Raw genomic sequence first — 20,209 nt, forward strand, 5'->3', positions numbered from 1 at the left:
AGAGTTGAATAGAAAATTTGACATTCAGATTCAAGAAGCAGGTAAAGCATGAGAAGGTAAACAAGGCAAAGAAATCATAAAGAACTTATCAAAGTTGAACTATTTACATTCCTATATGGAAAAACAATAATTGTAACTTATGAAACTTTTCTCAGTACGAGATTAGTTGAAGGGAATATGAATGTGTGTATATATACAACATATATACACACATATATATATATGTCTATACAGGAGGGTATATAAATACATATGTGAATATGTATTGAATACGAAGGGATAATTCTTATAAGGTGAAATTAAAAGGTGAGAGGGGAATACAATGAGAGGAGATGGGGAGAGACAGAATGGGATAAATTATCTCATACAGAAGAGGCAAAGAAAAATTGTTACAATGGAGGGGAAGAACAGGAAGGCAAAAGGGAATGAGTCAACCTTATTCTCATTGAATTTGGCTTAGGGAGGGAATGATATACAAGCTAAATAGGGTATCTCGCCCTCCAGGAAAGTAGAGGGGAAGGGGAAGAGAGGGGGGATAATGGAAGGGAGGGCAGGCTTGGGGGGAGGGAAGTTGGAAGCACCCACTTTTGAAAAGGGACAGGATAGAAGTAGAGAATAGAACAAGTTGGGGGTGAGATAGGATGGAAGGAAATATTGTCAGTCTTTCACAATATATCCACTATGGAAATGTTTTGCATAGCTACACATGTACAACCTATATTGAACTGCTTATATTCCCAGTGAGGGTTTGTGACGAGGGAGGAAGGGAAAGAATCTGGAATCCAAAGTTTTAAAATCAAATATTTAAAAATATAGATACATATTATTATTATTATTATTTTACATGTAACTGGGAAATGAGATATACAGGCACTGGGGCATAGAGATCCACTGTGCCCTACTGGAAAATCAAAGGGGGAATGGAGGAAGATATGGGAGAGAATGGATTGGGGGAGGGGATATTTAGTGGGAATGCTGTTTTGGGGTGGTGGGTAGGGAAAACTGGAGAGAAAATTTGTAACTCAAAATCTTGTGGAAATAAATGATGTAAACTAAAAAATAAAATAAGAGAGAAAAAAAGAGTCAATCAGGGAAACTACATTATGCTAAAAGGAAGACAACGAAGTAATTAAAAATGTTTACAGGAAATTTCTCTGATAGAGTCCTCATTTCTTAAATATATACTGAGTAAAAAACTGAGTCAAATCTATAAAAATAAGAGTCATTCCCAAACTGACAAATGGTCAAAGGATATGGACAGGCAGAAGAAGAAATTAAGGTTATACTAAAAAGTTTTGTAAAGTCATATTTTTAAAATGCTCTAAATCACTACTAATTAGAGAAATGCAAATTAAAACAACTCCAAGGCACCACCTCACACCTATCAAAAATGACAAATGTTGGTGGGAACATGGAAAAATAGACACACTAATAAACTGCTGGTGGAGTTGTGAACTGAAGCAACCATTCTGAAGAACAATTTAGAACTATACCCAAAGGACTATAACACTGTGCCTACCCTTTGACCCAGTAATAGCACTACTAGGTCTGTATCCCAAAGAGATCAAAAGGAAAAGGATCTATATTTATAGCAGCTACTTTTGTAGTAACAAAGAACTGGAAATTGAGGAGATGCCTACCAATCAGGAATGGCTGAACAAGTTATGGCATACGATTCTTCTTCCCTCTTCCAAAACTTCCCTATTATTGTCAAAGACACCATTATCTGGTCCCCCAGGTCTGCAACCTAGGTATTGTCCTTGACCCTCATCCATACTCTCTCTCTCATATACTAATCTAAAAAAAAATATACAAGGAACTCAAAAAGAAGCTTTGAAGGAAAAGCAGGTGACCAACAGGCCCATGTCCAATCAGCTGTCAATTCTACCCACCAAAACATCTTTCCTATTCTCTGACACTGTCATCACTCTGATGTCTGTCCTCATCACCTCACACATGTGCAACACTCCGGTGGTGGGTCTCACAACTTCATCCCTCCCTATTCTACCCATCACCTACTCAGCTGTCAAACTGATCTTCCTACAGTACAGATCTGATCATATTATCCCTTTATTCAATCAACTCCAGTAGCTCCTCTTAGTTTCAAGATTAATACAAAAACCTCCATTTGGTGTTTAAAGTTCTTTGTAACCTGGCCCCTTCCTACCTTTTCAGTATTCTTACATCTTACTTACCCCTCCCTTCTCCCAAGTACTCTTTGATCCAGTAACAATGGCCTCCTTGCTGTTCCTCAGTTATAATGGTAAGGTAACTGAGGACATTTCATACCAAGAGGATAAATTAAGAATGCCAATTCCACCTGGGTCTCTCACATTTGACCCATCCTTTTCATTTCTACTGTAAATACCTTAGTCCATCCCCTTAATTATCTTAACTCTAATAATTGCAATCATCTCTGAAAAGCTTTTGATCTTATCTGCTTTCTAAAAATAACAATCACTGTTGCCTCTACCACTTTTGCTCACATTAGAAAGGTGTTATAGGAATGTAAATTTTTAAGATCTTCCCTGCCCCTAGGCTCAGGAGATACTTTGTGGTTGGGCAGTGGGTCAAGAAGGTTGTTACATTCTCTGAGTTAGGAGAAAGCTATATAAGCCCTGATGGGAGGCTTTGCTTTGGGGCTCACTTTTGAGAAGTGTGTGATTTGACCAGATGAGACTCTGGGCAGCCATTGAGAGCCCCCTGGCTTTGAAAACCCAGATGTTGATGCTTCTTCCCTCTCTGGTAACTGTGATTTGGTATGGATGTAATGGTTGGACAGTTTGGAAGCCTGTCTGCTTAATATGTTTCTCTGTTTTCTTGTAACTTCTATCTGTATACTCTGAAGTTCAGGGTGCTGACTTTTTCCCCCAGAACCAGGTAAACGATATATGTTTGATTGATTAAAGTAAGCTTGTTAACCCAAAAGGTAGTCACGTAACAGAGCAGTGAGAAAGCTGGAATTATACTAAGGAAAATCTAGGTACAAAATACTGTGACTCTGGGCCAATCGTAATTTCTCTAAGCCTAAATTTCCACATTTGTAAAATGGTAATAATACTGGTAGTGCTTACCTCACAGGGTTCTTGTGAGGTTCAAAGAGATAATGTATATAAAGTACTTTACAAACCTTAAAAGCACTATATAAATGTCAACTGTATTATTGTTCTTGCCCAGATTTCTTCCCTTCTTTTTCTACTTATCCATATTTGACTCACTCTTCAAAGTCCAATTCAATGATACCTTGGTCCTAAAGCATTCCTTCTGGGCCAGTCATCACTTCCTTCTCAGAAGGCTGTAACAGTTATTGTGTACATAACTTATGTGGTACTTAAATCAATTACTCCTTATTACCATTATTATTATTTTAAAACTTTTCATCTGGGCATTTCTTTCTTTTTTTTGCTTTTTGGAGGGGGGAGAGCAGGGCAATTGGGGTTAAGTGACTTGCCCAAGGTCACAAGGCTAGTTAACTGTTAAGTGTCTGAGGCCACATTTGAACTCAGGTCCTTTTGATTCCAGGGCCGGTGCTCCATTGACTGTGCCACCTAGCCACCCCCATCTGTGCATTTCTTGTCTTTCCAACTACACTTCCAGCCCTTTTAAGTCAAAGACCATGGCCTGTGGCACTTTCTATCAACCATAATACCTGGCTTGGTGCTAGACACATAGCAGGCTACTCAACAGCTGTTAAATACTCAAAGAAAGATTTGCAACCAAAATTAAGCTTCATGGGACTCACTTAATTTTTGTAAGCACAGTTCTGCATATGGTTCCACAGCTTTGCATGTAGCTTTCTGTACAGAGGAACTCAAAAGGCATATGAAGATTCTTTACCATCTGCAACCAAGCTTGAGGATTAGGCTTCAAAACATCGTTCTTCAGCATTTCAGCACAAGCCAGTGCAGAATATACATCTAGCACCTGAGAAAACAAAGGCCAACCAACAAAAATTATTTAGTAGCTTTTCCCCTACTTTCTCAGTGGAAGTAAGCAGCAGATTTTAGCTGAATACAGTATGTTTTTTTCCTTAAATTAATTTATTTATTTTTGATTTTCAACATTCACTTCCATAAGTTTTAAATTTTCTCCACCTCCTTCCCACCCCACCCCCCAAAACAGCATGTAATACGATTTGGGCTCTACAGACACATTCTTATTAAACATTTTTTCATATTAGTCATGTTGTACAGGAAATTAGAATTAATGGGAGGAACCGCGAGAAAGACAGAACAAAAGCAAAAAAGAGTATCTGGATGTGGATGGCATTTCCCATCATGAGTCTTTTGGAGATGTTTTAGGTCCTTGCACTGTTAAGAAGAGTTAAGTCTATCAAAAGCAGTCATTACGTAATGTGACTGTCACTGTGTACAATGTTTTTATTCTGCTCATTTCACTCAGCATCAGTTCATATAAATCTTTCCAGGTTTTTCTGAAGTCCACCTGCTCATCATTTCTTATAGCACAATAGTATTCCATTACATTCATATGCCAAAACTTGTTCAGCCATTCCAACGGCTGGGCATGCCCTCAATTTCCAGTTGTTGGCCACCACAAAAAGAGCTGCTATAAATATTTTTGTATGTGTGGGTCCTTTTCTCATTTTTATGATCTCTTTGGGATACAGACCTAGAAGAGGTATTGCTGGGTCAAAGGGCATGCACATGTTTATAGCCCTTTGGGCATAGTTCCAAACTGCTCTCCAGAATTGATGGCTCAATTCACAACTCAACCAACAATGCATTAGTGTTCCAATTTTCCCATATCATCTCCAGTATTTATCATTTTCCTGTTTTGTCATGTTAGCCAATCTGACAGGTGTGATGTGGTACCTGAGAGTTGTTTTGATTTGCATTTCTCTAATCAATAGTTATTTAGTGCATTTTTTCATATGATTACAGATAGATTTAATTTCTTCCTCTGCAAACTGCCTGATCATATACTTTGATCATTTATCAGTTGGGGAATGATTTGTAGTCTTGTAATTTGACTCAATTCTCTACATATTTTAGAAATGAGGCCTTTATCAGAGACAATGGCTATAAAACCTCTTTCCCAATTTTCTGCTTCCCTCTTATTCTTGGTTGTACTGGCTTTGGTTTGTGCAAAAACTTTTCAATTTAATGTAATCAAAATTATCCATTTTGCATTTTATAATGTCCTCTATCTCTTGTTTGGTCATAAATTCCTCCATTTTCCATAAATCTTACAGATAAACTATTCCTTGCTCTCCTAATTTGCTTATATTATTAGCCTTTAAATCTAAATTGTATACCCATTTTGACTTTATTTTGGTATATAGTGTAAGACACTGGTCTATGCCCAGTTTCTGCCATATTATTTTCCAGTCTTCCCAGCAGTTTTTGTCAAATAGTGAGTTCTGATCCCAGAAGCTGGGGTCCCCAGGTTTATCAAATAGTAGATTACTATAGTCATTGACTACTATGTCTTCTGTACCTAACCTATTTCACTGATCCACCACTCTATTTCTTAGCCAGTACCAAGTAGTTTTGATGACTGCTGCTCTATAATACAATTTAAGATCTGGTACCATCTTCCCTAGCATTTATTTTTAATTCCCTTGATATTTTGAATCTTTTGTTCTTCCAGATGAATTTTATTATTTTTTTCTAGTTCTAGAAAATAATTTTATGGTAGTTTGATTGATATGGCACTGAATAAGTAAATTAATTTAGGTGGAATTTTCATTTTTATTATATTAGTTTGGCCTACCCATGAACAACTGATGTTTTTCCAGTTATTTAGATGTGATTTTATTTGTGTGAAGTGCTTTGTAATTATGTTCATATAGTTCCTGGGTTTGTTTTGGTATGTAGACTCCCAAATATTTTATAATGTCTAAAGTAACTTTAAATGGAATTTCTCTATCTCTTCTGCTGGACTTTGTTAGTAACATATAGAAATACCAATGATTTATGTGGGTTTATTTTATATCCTGCAACTTTGCTAAAGTTGTTTATTATTTCAAGTAGTTTTTTAGTTGATTCTCTAGTATTCTCTAAATACATCATCACATCTACAAAGAATGATAGCTTAGTTTCTTCTTTGCCTATTCTAATTTCTTCAATTTGTTTTTCTTCTCTTATTGCTAAAGCTATGTTTCTAGTACCATACTGAGTAATACTGGTGATGGACATCCTAATTTCACCCCTGATCTTACTGGAAATATATCTAGCTTATCCCCATTACATATAATACTTGCTGATGGTTTCAGGTAGATGCTACTAATCATTTTGAGGAATGCTCCATTTATTCCTATGCTCTCTATTGTTTTTAACAGGAATGGGTGTTGTATTTTGGCAAAAGCTTTTTCTGCATCTATTGAGATAATCATATGGTTTCTGTTAGTTTTGTTGTTGATATGATCAATGATGCTGACAGTTTTCCTAATACTAAACCATCCCTGCATTTCTGGTATAAATCCTGCCTGATCAAAGTGTATTATTCTCTTGATAATTTGCTGTATTCTTTTTGCTAATATTTTATTTAAAATTTTTACATCTATATTCATTAGGGAAATTGGTCTGTAATTTTCTTTCTCTGTTTTGATTCTTTCCAGTTTAGGTAATCAGTACCATAAATACCATATTCTTAAGTTATCAAAATCTACCTATTTCAAGTATAACATCATTAACATCATATATGGAATCTATATGCCCTCTGCCTTGTGAAAATCTTCAATAATCTGCTATGGTAGACTCTTTCATTCACTACTCAGACTGTTTATACACCTCTCAGAGTTAACTGTGAAGCACCACATCATAATTAAAGGTAAGCAACAGGCACTGAGTTAAGCATATAGCTTTAAACAAGTACCAGTATACTGCTATTAGAAGAGGGATGACCTTGGAGTTATAAAAGGCCTAGGTTTGAATCCTACTTTTAACTTACACTAAATGTTTGATCATACAAAAATCACAACCTTACCAAAGCCTCAGTTTCCTCATCTGTAAAATGCAGATGATATAAAGTGCTTTGTAAACCCTAAAGTGTTCTATAGTTGTAAGCTATTATTAACAAACTAAGACCCAGATCCCCAAAAATCCATATACCATTTCAGATCCAGCCAAGTCAAAATTATTCTTTCCCTGCTGGAGGGTCTCCAAAACACTGGGATGAATGGATAGAATCCTAGCAAAGTTCTGAATTCGGTTCCTGAAATGCTGATAAGCAAGATGCACCCAAGGTAAGGACAGTCCTTCCTCTGAGTCCTCTGATTCTGCTTTGAGTTGCCCAATACAGGACCACAGGGCTATCTGTAAAAACTAGAAATTTAAGAGGAAAAGTTTAGAAAGAAACTGGAGCATCTGTTTTTCTTTAAATTTTCATGCAATACAAATTCTTTCTGTAGGAGAATCTATGGGATTGAAAGCCTGCTAGAGGTTAGCATTTGATTTTATTCTGATATTCCAATAACATTTTGGCAACTACAATCTGTTTTGCGGACAAGACAGTGCCATTTCTAAAAATCTCTGGCAAAATCCTAGGGTCTTTAACTAAGCAATGTTTCACAAGCTTTACATAGAGGTCTTTTGTTCAAACCAACCTGTAATTCATCCCAGGTAGACACACTCATGGTCAAGAGAAGGAAGTCCTTCAAGTAGGAATGAAGGAGCATTTTCTGTTCTTCTTTATTAAGACTGGCTAGAAACTTGCCCAGGCTGGTCTGTTGGAAGATGTCTACAAACTTTTCTGACAATCCTGAAAGATTAGAACCCAAAGAGGAGCTATGAATGAAAAGATGATTTATGAATCCCCTCACATTGTCAAGATATACCAACTTCACTTATATTACTCAGTCTATAAACATTAAATGACTGTCATATGCCAGGCACTGAGCTATATATAAAGATAAGACAATCCTCACCCTTGAGAAACTCACTATATCTTGTGAGAAAGACAGCATGCAAACAACTATGTAAAAGCAAGCTTTATACAGGATAGCCTGGAAATAATTAAAAGAGGGAAGGCACTAAGATTAAGGGGGAACAAAAAAGCTTCTGTAGAAGATTGGATCTTAGATAGAACTTGAAGGACATGAGGAAAGCCAGGAGGGAGAGATAAGGAGGTAGTGCATAGAGACTAGGGGATGATCAGTTAAAATGTCTGGAGTTGGGAAATGGAAGTGTCCTTTTAGAGAAACACAGAGTATGGATGGTAGGGGTTAGCGGTATAAGGTGTAAGAAGACTGGAGAGGCAGGGAAGGGGAAGATTATGAAGAGCATTGGATGTCAAACAAGAGATTTTACATTTTATCCAGGAAGAGTGGGGATCCACCAGAATTTACTGAACAGGGGAATGACGTGGTCAGATCACCACTTTAGAAAGATCAGACACCAAAATATTTATAACAGCACTTTTAGTGAGAGACAAGAACTAGAAAGTAGATGAATGGTAACTAAGGAGATGCTAAAACAGTTTTAGTATGTAAATGTAATAGGATATTACTATTATATATGTATATATATTATATACACACACAAGTACATATACACGTGTGTATATAAAGGTGTGTGTATGTATGTACAAATATGTGTGTGTGTATATATACGAAAAGATGATAAATACTGAGAGGCATGGAAAGTTTATATGAAATGATACAAAATGAAATAAGCAAAACCAGAAAAACAATATACACAGTGATTACAATACTGTAAATATAAAGAACAAAAGAAACAAAACTGAATGCTATAGAATTATGATCATACTTGATCCCAAAGAAGAGCTATGAGAAGCCCCCTCTTCCCATTCTTTGTAGATGACTAACTATGAAAAACATTGCACATCAAGTCAAATTTTTTTTTAGTCTGCAGAACTGGTTTTTTTTCCCCCTCTTTTTTATTCTTTGCTAAAGGGATAACTCTCTAGGAGGGGGAAGAGGGATAAACTGGGAAATGGAAGTAATGCAAAAACAAAAGATATCAACAAAATCTAAAAGAACAAGTTGCATTAAGAAAATAACCCAATTGTACAAAATGTCCATGGCAGCATTATTTATGATAGTAAAAAGCTTGAAACCAAACACAGGCCCAAGAACTAGGGAATGGATGAACAAATTAGGAAATTTTAATGTAATGGGATTATTACTGGAACCATAACAGAAATCAATGTGAAGAATTCCGAGAACCATGGGAAGACCTATATGAAATGATAGAGTGAAGAAATAGCTGAAAGAATAATATATAAAAATTAACCTGGAGAGGCAACAGAACTCTGGTCAAAATGAAATGTTAATACTTTTTTTCTCCCGAAAATACTAGACTTTTTTCACACCCCAATGGCAAACAATAATCTTAATAAGCTCATTAAGTTTCTTTGTAATCACTATGTCACAACAAAACACAAAAATCCATAAACAAGCAGACAGTTATGAATATTAGATGTGGTCTTACTAGAAATTCTTAACCATATAATAGTCTAAAAACTAAAAGGATGTATTCTTCCTTTTTTTAAAAGAATGAATAAAATAGTTTCTCTCTTGTTTGAGGTTTTGTTGGGAAAATTCTAGTATGTCAAAATGCATCAATAATTTTTTTTTTTTAAATATTTTAAGGCACCCTAGCACAGAGACTAGCAAGCTGGAATGGAAGCCAGAAAAACCTGCATTCAAGTCTTGCTCTCTGATGCTAAGCAGGTCACTAAACCTTTCAGTGTTTAAGTTGCTGAATATAAAGTTCAGAATTTAAATTGCTGAGAATGTGCTAATCTACACTACTAGAGGAGCCTTCCTCAATAGTGAGTTCCCTTTACCAATGAAATCACAGATCCAGTCCCTATTATCAATTTTTAATTAAAGACAAACTTGCATTTACTGTCTGTATAGCTTTTTGAAATTCTGAGCACAAGGTCAGAGAGAGAACTTTAATTTAGGCTAAGAAGAAATTTTAAACGTCTAGTTTAGCTTGAATTAAATCAAGTGACAATCTTAATGTAGGCAAACACTGTCAGGAATGGCCTGCGCTCACAAGTACTCCAGGGTCCCTGGAATGAGAATAGCTAATGAAGAAAAGAAGGGCCAGCAGAGTGAGGCCTATCATCTCCTACTCCACATGTTCTTGCTTTTCTGCCTCCCCACAAAATTCTACTCCTTATGCCCCCTAAAATTAAATCACATCTATTTCTGGCTGATGTGTCATAGTTTGCCAATCCCTGCTACACTGTGGGTCGTGGCTTTTAGAAGATTTGGATGGAGATTAAAAGGCAAGGAGCTTATTAGATACAACAGAGTGCTTACTTCTAAAACCAATTTCAAAGCAACTCCTCCCTCATCCTTTTAAAGAAAGAGTCCAACAATCTGTGCCAAAGACTATTTGACCTCACCTTCAGTATTTGTGATGTACTGAGCTTGTATCCAAAGCTCATCCAAATAGTCCTTGATTCTCCAAGAGAAAGGGACATCATTTGAAACATTTTCTGATAGTTTCATAGAGTTCTGTACCATGATGGGTGCCATCTCTGCCTTCAAACTGTAGCAAAGCAAAGTGAGGACAAGGACTACAATCAGTAAAAAGTGCCATACAAAGATGCAAGAAAAAAAAATTTGATTCTTGTACTTTCCATCATTGTTTTCAATTCCCTTCTTTGCCAACCACTGAGAAAGGTGAGAGGATGACGAAAACAAATTACTACTCTGTCTCAACACTGCATTCCAGAACTTACCTAGCATTGTTGAGCATGAGAGGTATGTTCAGAAACTTAAGGTCCTGGAAAACAAACATCCACAGAGCCTTCACCCATGGTAGAGAGGTTGGGCAGACTAATAACTCAAGGTTACAATCTCTGTCAATAAAGGATACCACAGCAGCCAGTAGAGGTATCACGGCATTCTGGACCCGTTTCCACAAGGTATGTCTGTGGTAAGAAGATAAAAAGATAAATCTGGGGAATTCAAGGAGGAGAATGATGTAACTACCACTCACTAGTACCATTAAAACTTTCTGCGGTCATTAGTCAACCAGTAACAATAATACAGATGAGAGATTGGAAACTCAGATTAGGATCAGCATTTTTCCACAGAGGAAAAGGGTCTTTTTATAAACTTTATTTATTTATTTTTAGTTTTCAACATTCATTTCCACAAGATTTTGAATTTCTACAATTTTTTCTCCCCGTCTTTTCCCTACCCCCACCCCAAAATAGCAATGCCTACTGAATACTCCTTCCCCCAATCTGTTCTCTCTTATATACTCCCCCATCATCCCCCCTAACTTTCTAGTAGGGCAAGATGGATTTCTAGACTACAGTGCCTGTATATCTTATTTCCCAGCTGCATGTAAAAAACAATTTTTTTTAAACATTTTGTTTTTAAAACTTTAAATTCCAGATTTTTTTCCCTTCTTCCCTCTTCATCCGCCCCCACTGGAAAGATAAGCAATTCAATATAGGTTGTACATGTGTTACCCAAATCATTTCCATAGTAGTTATATTGTGAAAGACTAACTATATTTGCCTCCATCTTGTCCTGTCCCCCCCAATTTATTCTATTTTCTCCTTGGACGCTATCCCTTTTCAAAAATGTTTGCTTCCAACTACCCTCTCCCCCAATCTGCCCTTCCTTCTATCATCTTCCCTCTTATCTCCTACCCCCCTATTTTCCTGTAGGGTAAGATACCCAATTGAGTGTGTATGTTATTCCCTCCTTAAGCCAAATTCAATGAGAATAAGGTTGTTCCATTCCCTTTCACCTTCCTGCTCTTCCCCTCCATTTTAAGTTTTTTCTTGCCTCTTCTATATATGATAATTTACCCTAATCTATCTCTCCCTTTCTCCTTCTCCTAATAAATTCCTTTTTCACCTCTTAATTTTATTCTTTTAAATATCATCCCTTCATATTCAACTCATCCTGTGCCCTCAGTCTATGTATACATGAACATACAGATGCCCACACTCAGATATATATATATATATATATTTATATACACATACACCTTTCTATGCATGCATATATATTCCCTTCAACTATCCTCATACTGAGAAAAGTCTGAGTTACAATGATCATTTTTCCATGTAGGAATATAAATAGTTCAACTTTAATAAGTTCTTTTTCCTGTTTACTTTCTCATGCTCCTCTTGCTTCTTGTATTTGAAAGTCAAATTTTCTGTTCAGCTGTTTTTTCCATCAAGAATGCTTGAAAAATGCTCTATTTCATTGAATGACCATATTTCCCCCTGAAGCATTATACTCAGTTTTGCTGGGTAAGTGATTCTTGGTTTTAATCCTAATTGCCTTGATAATTTCTTGAAAGATCATATCTAGGCTCTTTTTTTGATAATGGCTTTCAGGTAGTCCAATAATTTTAAAATTATCTCTCCTGGATCTGTTTTCCAGGTCAGTGGTTTTTCCAATTTCACACTGCCTTCTCTTTTTTCATTTGTTTGGATCTGTTTTATAGTATCTTGATTTCTCATAAAGTCATTAGCTTCCAATTGCTCCAATCTAATTTTGAAAGAGTTATTCTCTTCAGTGAGTTTTTGAAATTCCTTTTCCACCTGGCAAATTCTGCTTTTTTAAGACATTCTTCTCACTGGCTTTTGGGGCCTCTTTTGCCATTTGAATTAGTCTTTTTTTTTTTTTATTAATTTGCTTCTTTTTATTTTACAGTAATCTCTGAGAAATTCCTTGATTTTCACATTTTGTTTCTCTTCTCTCCCCTCCCCCCTCCCCCATTGCGGCTTATAGTCAAGTATAGGATCTGTAAATACTTTCACATTATACATTAGTCAGGTTATAAGGATGGATTGTACCAGCTGGAATGAAAAATGGTAAAGAGGACATAAAACCAAATAAGAGAAGGAAAAAGATCAGGTATTTTGCTTCCACTTGGATATAAACTTAGTTCTTTCTAGTTCTTTCTCTGGATGCACATATTTCTCTCCATCATGAGTCTTTTGGGATTGACTTATATCAATGCATTGCTGAGAAGAGTCCGATCTATCAAAGTTGGTCATCACATATACATTGTGTCTGTAACTGTGTACAAATTTCTCCTGGTTCTACTCTTCTCACAGCATCAGTTTGTATAAGCCTCTCCAGGTAAATATGAAGATCGTCTGCTCCTCATTTCTTATAGCACAATAGTATTCCATAACATGCATATACCACAACTTGTTCAGCCATTCCCCAATTGATGGGCACCCCCTTAATTTCCAATTCTTTGCCACCACAAAAAGAGCTGCTATAAACATTTTTGTACATATGGGTCTTTCTCCCATTTCTATGATCTCTTTGGGATATAACCCTAGGAGTGGTATTGCTGGATCAAAGGATATGAAAGTATTTGTAGCCCTTTGGGCATAATTCCAGATTGCTCTCCAGAAAGGCTGGATCAGTTCACAACTCCACCAGCAATGCATTAGTGTTCCAATTTGCCCATATCCTCTCCAGCATTTGTCATTTTCCTGTTTTGTCATCTTAGCCACTCTGGTGAGATGTGGTACCTCAGAGTTGTTTTGATTTGCATTTCTCTTAATCAATAGTGAATTACAGCATTTCTTCATGTGCTTATATATAGCTTTAATTTCTTTCTCTGAAAACTGCCTGTTCATATCCTTTGACCACTTATCAATTGGGGAATGACTTGTACTCTTATAAATTTGACTCAATTCTCTGTATATTTTAGAAATGAGTCCTTTGTCAGAGACATAGGTTGTAAAGATTCTTTCCCAATTTCCCACCTCCCTCTTAATCTTGGTTACATTGGCTTTGTCTGTACAGAAACTTTTCTATTTCATGTAGTCAAAATTATCCATTTTACATTTTATAATGTTCTCTAATTCTTGTTTAGTCATAAAGTCTTTCCCTCTCCACAAGTCTGATAGGTAAACTATTCCTTGTTTTAGGAGACTGCTTACAGTATCAACCTTTATACCTAGATCATGCACCCATTTAGACTTGATTTTGTTATATGGTGTTAGATAATGGTCATTGCCCAGTTTCTGCCATACTATATTCCAGTTTTCCCAGCAGTTTTTGTCAAATAATGAGTTCTTATCCCAAAAACCAGGGTCTGGAGGTTTATGAAACAATAGATTACTATAGTCATTGACTTCTGAACCTCGTGTGCCTAATCTTTTCCATTGGTCCACTCCTCTATTCCTCAGCCAGTACCAAGTAGTTTTGATGACTGCTGCTTTATAATACAGATTGAAATCTGGTATAGCTAGTCCACCTTACCTAGCATTTCTTTTCATTAATTCCCTTGATATTCTGGACCGTTTATTCTTCCAAATGAATTTTGTTACTATTTTTTCTAGCTCTATAAAGTAGTTTTTTGGTAAATTAATTGGTATGGCACTAAATATGTAGTTTAATTTAGGTAAAATTGTCATTTTTATTATATTAGCTCGACCCAGCCATGAGCAATTGATATTTTTCCAATTAGTTAGATCTGACTTTATTTGTGTGAAAAGTGTTTTGTAGTTATGATCATACAGGTCCTGGGTTTGTTTTGGCAGATAGATTCCCAAATATTTTATAATGTCTACAGTAACTTTAAATGGGATTTCTCTTTCTATCTCTTGCTGTTGAATTTCATTGGAAATATATAGGAATGCTGAGGATTTATGCGGGTTTATTTTATATCCTGCAACTTTGCCAAATTTATTGTCTCAAGTAGTTTTTTACTTGATTCTCTAGGATTCTCTAAGAATATCATCATATCATCTGCAAAGAGTGATTACTTGGTCTCTCCTTTGCCTAATTTGATTCCTTTGATTTCTTTTTCTTCTCTAATTGCTACTGCTAACATTTCTAGTACTAGATTGAATAAGAGGGGTGATAGTAGACACCCTTGTTTCACCCCTGATCTTATGGGAAATGCTTCTAGCTTCTCCCTGTTACATATAATACTTGCTGATGGCTTTAAATAGATGCTACTTATTATTTTAAGGAAGGCTCCATTTATTCCTATACTTTCTAATGTTTTTAATAGGAATGGATGTTCTATTTTGTCAAAGGCCTTTTCTGCATCTATTGAGATGATCATGTGGTTTCTGCTAGTTTTATTGTTGATATGATCAATTATACTGATGGCTTTCCTAATATTAAACCATCCTTGCATTCCCGGAATAAATCCTACCTGATCAAAGTGTATTATTTTTGAGATAAGTTGCTTTAGTCTTTTTGCTAGTATTTTATTTAGAATTTTTGCATCTATATTCATGAGGGAGATTGGTCTATAATTTTCCTTCTCTGTTTTATCTCTTCCTGATTTAGGTATCAGTACCATATTTGTGTCATAAAAAGAATTTGGTAGGACTCCTTCTTCACTAATTTTCCCAAATAGTTTGTGGAGTATTGGAATCAATTGTTCTTTAAATGTTTGCTAGAATTCACTAGTGAATCCATCTGGCCCTGGAGATTTTTTCCTAGGGAGTTGACTGATGGCTTGTTCAATTTCTTTTTCTGAGATGGGATTATTTAAGTAATTTACTTCCTCTTCAGTTAATCTGGGCAACTTGTATGTTTGTAAATATTCATCCATTTTCCTAAGATTGTCAAATTTATGTGCATACAATTGGGAAAAATAATTCCTAATTATTGTTTTGATTCATTGGAGGTAGATTCACCCTTTTCATTTTTGATACTCATAATTTGGTTTTCTTCTTTCTTTTTTTTTAGAGTTAGTCTATTTTTTAAGGTGTTATTTTCTTTAGTATATTTTGGGGCCTCCTTTAGCAGGCTATTGACTCACTTTTCATGATTTCCCTGCATCATTCTTATTTCTCTTCCCAGTTTTTCTTCCACTTTTCTTACTTGATTTTCAAAATCCTTCTTGAGTTCCTCCTCCATGGCCTGTACGCAGTTCATATTTTTCTTGGAGGTTTTTGATGTAGGAGTTCTGACTTCGCTGTCTTCTTCCCTGTCTTCTTTCTGCTCCCTGCCTTGATCCTTTTTTCCCCAAAAAAGAATTCTATGGTCTGTTTGTGCTTCCTCTGTTTGCTTATATTGCCAGACAATTACTTGACTTTTGAGCTCTTTGCCACGGAAGAACTCTGCTTCCAGAACGGAGAGAACTTTGTCCTAAATCGCTGGGGTTTTCACAGCTGCCAGAGCTATTAAGAGGGTGCCCTCTCTACAATCCCAAGCTCTAGCTCACTGGCCACACAGCCCAAGACCACCACCCAAGACAGTGATCCAGAGCCAAGCATGCTAAAGCAAGAGTGATTACCCTCTGAATCGTCACTTGGTTCCCCTAAATCTGCAGGCCAGAAACTCCTGAGGCAGCCAAGTGGCCACCACGCCTCAGCTACTTCTCGTCCTGAGGGGCAGGGGCCAGACCTTGCTCTTTTGTCCCCTTGTCCAACAGAGTTCCACACTGACCTTTTACTTTATCTTTGGCATTTATGGGTTGAGAAGTCTGGAAACTGCCACAGCTGCTGGTAATTTACTCTCCTGAACTCTGCTCCACCACTGGTGGGGCCACCCTGGGGCCAGAACCGTGCGGCTCACGGGGGACTGCACTCGGCTCCCAGCCCTGTGTGACAGACCTTTCCTGTTGGCCTGTCGGGCTTCCTTCAGCGGGAGATTTGTTTCTCTCTGTCACTTTCTTCTGTAGCTCTCAAGTTTGTTTAGAGTAATTTTTTTTACATGTATTGGAAGTGATTGCAGTGGGAGCTCACACCAAGTTTGTGCTTCTACTCCACCATCTTGGCTCCACCTCCCCAGAAAAGGGTTTTTTGAAGATGAGGAGCAGAACTAGAATGTAATCCAGTTCAGCATTCAATAAGTCAAAATTAGTTATGCCATAGGAAACAATAAAAGAGAAAGAGAAACTTGGAAAGACCCATATGAACTGAGGCACAATGAAGTAAGCAGAACCAGGAGAACAATTTATTCACTAGCAATAACATTGTAAAGACAGAAAACTCTTAAAATATTTGAGAAAGAGAAACCTGATAAGATTTTTATGAACTTCTGTAAAGTGAACAGAACAGACCAGGAGAACATTTTGTATAATAGTAACAACACTGTAAAGACAAACAACTTTGAAAGCCTTACAAACTTTGAACAATGCAATAACCATTCATCATTCTAGAGGACTAAAGACAAGCTATACTACTTATTTCCTGACAGAGAAGTAAAGGATTCAAATGCAGAACGAGACATATATTTTTAAATGCTGACAATGTGATAATTTATTTTGCTTGGCTATGCATATTTGTTATAAGAATTTCGTTTTTCCTTTCAACTGGAGATTGATGAGAGAGAGAGAAAATAAATGTTCATTAACTGAAATACAAAATTTTAAAAACTTCAAGTCACAATTAGTTGTAAAATTATTTTTTCAAAAGACCAAATTCTTTATCTTGACAAATGACTGTTTCCTGGAGCAAATAACTTAATGACTTTTGAGTTCAAATCCCCTGTAGTTGTCTGTGCTCTTCTCATCCCTTGGAATTACTCTGTATTTACTCTGTAGACATTTTTTTATTTACTGATCTGTTTATATGTTGTTTCACCCCAGTAAAACATAAGCTCCTTAGGGGCAGTGACTTTTGTCTTCATATTTCCAATTTCCAAATATAGTGCCTGACACACAATAAATATTTAATAAGTGCTTGTTTAGCTGAATGAGGAAAGGAAACTTAAGGAATTTGGCCAAATTTATTGAAAAGGACATAACAGAAGCAGGATATATTTTTTGGGTGAACCACTGGATAACAATGATTAGACACAATTAACCTTAACATTCTGGTGGGAGAATGAAAATGTAATATATCCATCGCAAGGTTATCAAAAAATCATGCTGCAACCACATTAGAAGGACAAAACACTTTAGTCTTTGAAGTGCTTTTATAATTTATTCTCTCACTTAATTTCTACAACACTTTATGAGTAAGTTGTTCCCATTTTACAGATAAGGAAACTAAGGTTAAATGATTTGCTTCTAAGGTCACAAAGCTAGTTAAGTTACAAACCTGGGGTCTGAACCTACATTCCCGAATTCCTAATCACATTCTTAAATGCAGGCACTGGGGGAAAAAAGAGCTAAGGAGTTTCCTAATCTGTCAAAATGAAAATACTGGACTACCAGATATCAAAGATGCTCTCCAAATCTAAATCCTATAGCCCCAAGAATAATGCAAAATAAAAGTGGTATGATTTGAGAAGAGTCCAGTGGTGGCCTATGGCAAATTTGTATTAGCAATAAGTGGATGTACTCACCTGAATGCTTATTAGCTTCCTAAAATATTGCATCCCAGACTGAAGATGTAGTCTGATTAAGCAAAGTATAGAAGGACTATAAACTTTTCTTGTTCTAGACAGTATGTCTTCCTTTTAGTAAAGCAGAGGTTGCCAGGTCAAGGTAAAGTCATATGACATACTGATTAATAATGAATTAAAACAGGAAGTAAAAATGAGATACTATTTAATCTTTTGTGGTTGACAATATGGAGAAGAACCACATCTCCCTCATAACATATCTTCAAGTGTTGTCAAAAACAGAGATGGGTTACTATAAGCTGAAAGGAAACATCTACATGTACACTCGTGAGACTATCAGTAGAAAAACAAAAAATTATCAGAGAAAATAAATCTGTATTTACAAATCTATTATTTATGCTTTTAATCATTTTAAATATTTTTTCTCCTATTGATCACTAAGATGGTGACTACTGATGATAGGAAGACATTCTCCAAGAAGCAAAAGGAACCCCAGATGACTGAAAGTCAGATTTGATAGAACAGTACAGAAGAAGATCCATGGTTTTGGGTCTGGGATTCAAATCTCACCTCACAAAAAAGGCCTAGGAAAATCATTTTACTTCTCTTCAGATTATTTTCTTGATATACAAAATGCAAGATACTGGATGTTCTAAAAGAAGGGATGATGTAAGATACTCTGACTAAAAAATTATTTTGGGGACAGTTAGGTGGCACAGTGAATAGAGCACCGGCGTTGGAGTCAGGAGGACCTGAGTTCAAATATGGCCTCAGATACTTACCACAAAAACTAGCCATGTGACCTTGGGCAAGTCACTTAACCCCAATTGCCCTATCTTTCCCCTCCAAAAAATCAAAAATAAATAAAATAAAAAATGATTTTCAAAGTTCTGAGTTTCTGACCTTTGTGCTTTTAGAGATGCCATATCAAGCATTCACAATTAAAGAGTTCTAAATATGGAAGTGCTTGACATTGCTATACTACATTTGCCTCTCCCCAGAGAGAAGATTAAAAATAATAATGATAATGATGATAATAATAGTAGTGGCAGTAGTAGTAGTAGTAGCTAACACACATACAAGGCTGCATGTGAATTCAGACATCCCTGACTCCAGGTCTGGTGCTCTGTCCACTACACCATCAGATGCCTAAATAACGCACAGGTTCTGTGGTTTAGTGGATATTCCAATACCAACTTTGCTACTTGCTGCCTGTGTGAATTTAAGACAATTGTTTCACCTCCTCAGGCCTCAGATCCTCATTTAAGGATGAGCTTGGTGGGAACTGATGGTCTTTGAGGTCTTCTAACTCTATATCCCTTGTTTTGTTACATTTTCTTGCAAAGTACCTTTAAAGCATCCCTACCTGAAGGTTCCTGCCTCCTGGAGGGCATTTTGATTGGAAGCTTCTCTTACCACCCATTGCTTCATATTGTAGAAATAGTTTTCTTCTTGTTTTTTCAAAAGAGAGAACAGACGAACCTTGAAAACCTGTAAAAAAGAGGCTGCAAACAGAAAAGAATCAAATCTAAAAATTCTGTGACTGTAAGATTTAGCTTCTAAAAAGTCTTTCAAATGTGCCTGTTTGGCTAATCCATATTCAATCCCAACAGTAAGCAAAGTGCTTAATAAAAATGCATTTTGGTGTCAAAGTTCCCATACCAATCAAATTTACTGTTTCATTCAACAAGCAATTTGAGTGCCTAGAACTTGGTCTAGTTAAACCACAAAGAATTTCTGCTAGTTTCCCTACTGTATTCATTGAAGTTCTCTACTCCTTAACAGACTAAGAGTAGAGAACCACATGAATTATGTGGCATGGTGGCCCAGTGAATAGACTAATGATATGGATTCAGGAAGATGTCAGTTTAAATCCAGCCCTGGACATGTTATTTAACCTGTTTGCCTTAGGTTCCTCATCTGTAAAATGAGAATGATAATAGCACCCATCTCCCAGGGTTGTGGTAAGTCTCTCACACACACACACACACACACACACACACACACACACACACACACACA

General features: G+C 36.3%; 1 protein-coding gene across 5 annotated transcripts in view; it reads right to left on the reverse strand.

The window, feature by feature from the left end:
- RNF213 (ring finger protein 213) overlaps positions 1-20,209 on the reverse strand; it is a 208,271-nt gene that overhangs the window by 45,278 nt on the left and 142,784 nt on the right. For all 5 annotated transcript variants that reach the window (XM_069064114.1, XM_069064116.1, XM_069064115.1 and 2 more), the window contains 6 exons: positions 19,554-19,692; positions 10,681-10,872; positions 10,342-10,487; positions 7,568-7,722; positions 7,074-7,286; positions 3,743-3,924 (listed from right to left, as the gene is read on the reverse strand). In XM_069064114.1, the coding sequence (XP_068920215.1) occupies positions 3,743-3,924; positions 7,074-7,286; positions 7,568-7,722; positions 10,342-10,487; positions 10,681-10,872; positions 19,554-19,692 (1,027 nt within the window). The remainder of the gene's footprint in view (positions 1-3,742; positions 3,925-7,073; positions 7,287-7,567; positions 7,723-10,341; positions 10,488-10,680; positions 10,873-19,553; positions 19,693-20,209) is intronic.

This window comes from Petaurus breviceps, unplaced genomic scaffold (assembly GCF_028583685.1).
Source record: "Petaurus breviceps papuanus isolate PSGF00001 unplaced genomic scaffold, PetGlider_PUasm1.0 90617, whole genome shotgun sequence".
In the NCBI taxonomy this organism is placed as follows: Eukaryota; Metazoa; Chordata; class Mammalia; order Diprotodontia; family Petauridae; genus Petaurus; species Petaurus breviceps.